General features: G+C 42.0%; 1 protein-coding gene across 1 annotated transcript; it reads left to right on the top strand.

Moving 5' to 3' along the window:
* The first annotated feature begins 3737 nt into the window (after nt 1-3737).
* On the top strand, nt 3738-4681 carry LOC105733526 (thymosin beta-4-like). Its single transcript, XM_064368893.1, has one exon. It carries the CDS (start codon nt 4202-4204, stop codon nt 4400-4402), a length of 201 nt encoding a protein of 66 aa, XP_064224963.1. The 5' UTR covers nt 3738-4201; the 3' UTR covers nt 4403-4681.
* Nucleotides 4682-5715: the final 1034 nt, after the last annotated feature.

Below are 5715 nucleotides of genomic sequence, written 5' to 3'. Positions count from 1 at the left end.
ACCTATGAAATATTCTTGCCCAAAAATGGACCCTAAATCTAATCAAATATTTAGGTCTACTACCAAATGACAAGAAACATGGAGGGCAAAGAAACAAAAGATACTAAGAAATTTCATTGATTTATTCAAGGAAAGATAAATAATAATCAGTCAAGCCAAGGGTGAGAACTGATATAGATTAAAAGTTTTAAGATATTCTCAACCAACAGTGTTGGATATTTTTTCCTTCCTTCCTTCCTTCCTCGCTCTCTTCCTCTTCCTTTCCTTTCCTTTCCTTTCTGCTCCCCTCCTTTCCCCTCCCCTCCTCCTTCCTTTTTCCCACCCCCCCACCCCTGCAAGACCTAGCTTCTTTCTTGCCACCTCGACTTCCCAAAGTGCTGTGATTACAGGTGTGAGCCACTGTGCCCCACCAGATCTGATTTTCTTTTTCTTTTTTCTTTTCTTTCTTTCTTTTTTTTTTTTTTGGAAAAGGAGTCTCACTCTGTCACCCAGGCTGGAGTGCAGTGGCACCATCTTGGCTCACTGCAACCTCTGCCTCCCGGGTTCAAGCAATTCTCCTGCCTCAACCTCCCAGGTAGCTGGGATTATAGGCATGTGCCACTGTGCCCGGCTAATTTTTGTGTTTTTGGTGCTGGGATTACAGGCGTGAGCCACCACGCCCAGCCCAGATCTTACTTTCAATAAACAAATTGTGGGCCAAGTGCAGTGGCTTATGCTTGATTCCAGGAGTTCTAGACCAGCCTGGGCAACAAATGAGACCCTGTCTCTACAAAAAAATTTAAAAAAAACAACACTCAATTTGTAAGAAGACATATTTAAGACAATCAGAGGGCCAGACATGGTGGCTCACACCTGTTATCCCTGCACTTTGGGAGGCCAAGGCGGGTGGATCACCTGAGGTCAAGAATTCGAGACCAGCCTGACCAACATGGAGAAACCCCATCTCTACTAAAAATACAAAATTAGCGGGACGTGGTGGTGCATGCTTGTAATCCCAGCTACTCCGGAGACTGAGGCAGGAAAATCGCCTGAACCTGGGAGGTGGAGATTGCAGTAAGCTGAGATCACACCATTGCACTCCAGCCTGGACAACAGGAGTTAAACTCTGTCTCAAAAAAAAAAAGACAATCAGAGAAATATGAATATAGATTAATTATTAGGGTGTTCATATAATTTGTCATCTAGCAGAATATGTTGAGAGTTCAAGGAGGCTCTGTTAACATTTGTGCTGGTACAAAGGTATAGGCCAGGTGGGGGCTTATGCCTGTAATTCCAGCACTTTGGGAGGCCGAGGCAGGTGGATCAGGAGGTCAGAGATTGAGACCATCCTGGCCAACTTGGTGAATCCCTGTCTCTACTAAAAATACAAAAATTAGCTGGGCAAGGTGGAGTGCACCTGTAATCCCAGCTATTTGGGAGGCTGAGGCAGGAGAATTGCTTGAACCCGGGAGGTGGGGGTTGCAGTGAGCCGAGATCATGCCACCGCACTCCAGCCTGGGCAACAGAGCAAGAATTCATCTCAAAAAAAAAAAAAAAATGTAAACTAGATTTGTCCCAGGCAAACATGATTTTCCTGGTATTACATGATTTTGTGGAATCATTGTTAATTTTTTAGATTGATAATGTTAGTACATTTATATTTTTTTGAAAGCTATTAGTTAGAAATATAGTTCTGAAAAGTTATAGTCTCAGGACCCTTTACCCTCCTAAAAATTATTGAGTCATACGCATTAGGATGGCTAGAATGAAAAACACTGAAAATAAATTTTGGCAAGGATGTAGAGAAATTGGAAGAGAAACTGGAATGCTCATACATTGCTAATTAAAATGTAAAATGGTGCAGCTGCTATGGAAAACAGTTTGACAGTTTCTTAGAAAGTTAATCATAGAGTTAGCCATATGACCCAGCAATTCTATTCCTAGATATATTACCAAGAGAACTAAAAACATGTATTCATACAAAAACTTGGCTACAAATGTTCATAGCTGCATTATTTGTAATATCCAGTGGAAACAACCCAAAAGTCAACCGATGATTGGGTAAACAAAATGTGATATATACATGCAATGGAATATTATTTCGCTATAAAAAGGAATGAAATTCTGATACATACGACAACATGGATAAACCTTAAAGACGTTATGCTAAGTGAAACAAGCCAGAAACAAAAGGCTACATATTGTTTGATTCCATTTACCTGAAATGCCCAGAATAGGCAAATCTGTAGAGTCAGAAAGTACATTAATGGTTGCCAGGAGATAATGGGAGGGGACATTTAGAATTCATTAGTAATGGGTATAGGGTTTTCTTTTGGGGTGATAAAAAGGTTTTGGAATTAGCTAGTGGCGGTGGCTGCCTACCCTTGCAAGTGTACCAAGATCTACTGAAGTGTACACTTTATTTTTTATTTTTTTTGAGACAGAGCCTCATTCTATTGCCCAGGCTGGAGTACAGTGGCGCAATCTTGGCTCACTACAACCTCCGCCTCCCCAGTTCAAACAATTCTCCTACCTCAGCCTCCCGAATAGCTGGGATTACAGGCACATGCCAGCACACTGAGCTAATTTTTGTATTTTTTAGTAGAGACAAGGTTTTGCCATACTGGCCAGACTGGTTTCAAACTCCTGGCCTCAAGTGATCTGCCCACATTGGCCTCCCAAAGTGCTGGGATTACAGATGTGAGCCAGCGTGCCCAACCATGAGGTGGACATTTAATTTATTTTTTATTTTTCTTGATTTTTGTACATTTTAAAATAGTGAAGCTGCCAGGCACAATGGCTCATGACTGTAATCCCAGCACTTTGGAAGCCTGAGGTGGTTGGATCACCTGAGATCAAGAGTTCAAGACCAGCCTGGCCAACATGGTAAAACTTCATCTCTACTAAAAATACAAAAATTAGCTGGGCATGGTGGCACGCCTGTGTACTCCCAGCTACTTGGGAGGCTGAGGCAGGAGGATTGCTTGAACCTAGGAGGCAGAGGTTGTAGTGAGCCGAGATCATGCCACTGCACTCCAGCCTGGGCAACAGAGTTAGACTCCGTCTCAAAAAATAAAAATAAAAAACAAAATAAAAACAAATAGTGAAGCTGCTGGTCATGGTGGTATGTGCCTGTAATCCCTGCAACTCAGGAGGCTGAGGCAGGAGGACTGCTTGAACCCAGGAGTTTGAGGCTGTGATGAACCATGATTGCACCACTGCACTCCAGCCTGGGAGACAGAGTGAATAAAACTCCAAAATAATTAAAAGTAAATAAAATTGTGAATCTAGTGGTTTATAAATTAAATCTCAAAAATATTTTAGAAGTATTGAGGACCCCCAAAGAGCTTTTCTTCATGTGTGATGGATAAATATTCAGATAAATGGAATATTTTCTACATTCAAAATCAAAACTGACAAAATTTTAAACAATTCATTTGATTTTTAAAAATATGCTGGGTTCGGTTGCTCACACCTGTAATTCCAACACTTTGAGAGGCAGGTGGATCAAATGAGGTCAGGAGTTCAAGACTAGCCTGGCCAACATAGTGAAACCTCATCTCTACTAAAAATTAGCTGAGTATGGTGGCAGGCACCTGTAGTCCCACCTACCTGAGAGGCTGAGATAGGAGAATTGCCTGAACCTAGGAGGCAGAGGTTGCAGTGAGCCGAGATTGCGCTACTGCACTCTAGCCCAGGCGACAGCAAGGTTCCATCTCAAGAAAAACAAAAGTAAATTTAAAAAACGTAGCAATAATAAACATATTACATGATAAGGACTTGTTTTATGAAAACATATTTTTCAAACAGCATCATGACGAATGTCATTGTTTTACACTTTTGTCAACAGATTTGTAAAAATTTGCAACTCTCATATCTGGTTTAATAGGAGACAGATGGATTTTCATATTTGTGGCTGCATTCAATCTGTGTTGGAAAATTCTACCAGACACTTGAGATAATGAGAACAAAAAAATTAACAATATATTAATATTGTTACAAAAATAGTTTTGACATAGCAGGCTGCCTGACAGGCTCTTGGTAACTCCCAGGAACCTCCAGACCACACTTTGTGAAGTACTATTAGAAACACACACAAGTATTAATTGTTGAAATAATGTAACATCTGGGATTTGCTTCAGAATTTCCGACACTGCGGGGCAGATGCTGAGCAGACCAGATTCCACTCGCTTGTGGGCATTGCTCAGCTTCCTCTGTGACCATGTCTGACAAGCCCGATGTGGATGAGATCGAGAAATTCAGTAAGTCGAAACTAAAGAAGACAGAAATGCAAGAGAAAAATCCACTGCCTTCCAAGGAACTGATCAAACAGGAGAAGCACGCAGGCTTTGTCACGTGGTGGGCACCGCCAGTACGCCCTGCTCATGCCACAAAGCACTGCTTTCTATTTTACTTCTTTTAGATGTCTAACTTTGAATAATGCAAAGAGGTTAAATCAGGTTTAAATGACTGTGCTGCCCCTTTGACATCAAAGAACTGCTGAGGACAATGGCTGTGCCTGCCTATGCTATCTGCCTGTCTGGCTGGCAGGGAAGGACAGAACTTGCATGTTGGTGAAGGAAAGAGTGTGGTGGCATGACAGTGAAATCTAGAATAAAAGCAAGCTGGCCCAAGGTGTCCTGCAGGCTGGAAAATGCCGTTTAACCAGAGGGCCATTTTTTGATGATGTTGTTGTTCAAATAATTTTAATTATGGGAATGCATAGTTTTTTGTTTTGTTTTGTTTTGTTTTGTTTTTGGGGAGAGAGTTTCACTCTTGTCGTCCAGGCTGGAGTGCAACGGTGCAATCTCAGCTCACTGCAACCTCACCTCCTGGGTTCAAGCGATTCTCCTGCCTCCACCTCCTGAGATGCTGGGATTACAGGTATCTGCCACCATGCCCAGCTAATGTTTTTTGTTGTTGTATTTTTAGTAGAGACAGAGTTTCTCCATGTTGGCCAGGCCAGTCTTGAACTCCTGACCTCAGGTGACTCACCTGCCTCGGCCTCCCAAAGTGATGGGATTACAGGCATGAGCCACCATGCCTGGCTCAATTTTTAAAATATACGAATAAAAAGTTAAAAATTTTGAAAAATAAAATTCTCCATGACAAAGGATGGTGGTGAAGGAGTGGTCAAAAGCTAGATGAAAAAGATTATCAGCACCTTGTAGAAGCAGGGTAATGGATCATAGGGGTCTTCTATGTTAATTTCTCTTCTTTAACATTGAAGAGATTTGCCCATAATACAAACTGTTGTTATTTGCTGGGCACAGTGGCTCATGCCTGTAAGCCCAGCACTTTAGGAAGCTGAGGTGGGAGGATCACTTGAGCTCAGGAGTTCAAGACCAGACTGGGCAACATAGTGAGACCTCATCTCTACTAAGAATAAAAAAATTAGCCCGGTGTTAGTGGCACATGCGTGTGGTCTCAGCTGCTGGGGAGGCTGTGGCGGGAGGACTGCTTGAGGCCAGGAGGTCAAGGCTGTAATGAGCTGTAATCACATTACTACACTCCAGCCTGGGTGACACAGCAAGCTGCTATCTCAAAACAAAACAAAACGAATTGTTGTTATTGCTCGTATTTCAGTCAATGCTTATTTAACAGAGCAAAAGACCTGGGGTAGTTGCTAGCAGGAAAAAGCAAGTTAGAGACTGGATATGTAAAGATGCAAAGATGTATTAGATACAGTTCCTGCATTCAACAGGTTTTCATCTGACAAGGGGAAACAGTGATGCA

The sequence above is a fragment of the Aotus nancymaae genome, unplaced genomic scaffold, assembly GCF_030222135.1.
Source record: "Aotus nancymaae isolate 86718 unplaced genomic scaffold, 86718_ANA_hifiasm-v0.15.2.pri h1tg000079l, whole genome shotgun sequence".
Lineage (NCBI taxonomy): Eukaryota > Metazoa > Chordata > Mammalia > Primates > Aotidae > Aotus > Aotus nancymaae.
The sequence above is the reverse complement of the archived record's forward strand: the minus strand, read 5'-3'. Positions and strand labels throughout refer to the sequence as shown.

Excerpts from the sequence above, each read along its gene's own strand:
- LOC105733526 (XM_064368893.1), top strand. The coding sequence starts at position 4,202 with ATGTCTGACAAGCCCGATGTGGATGAGATCGAGAAATTCAGTAAGTCG.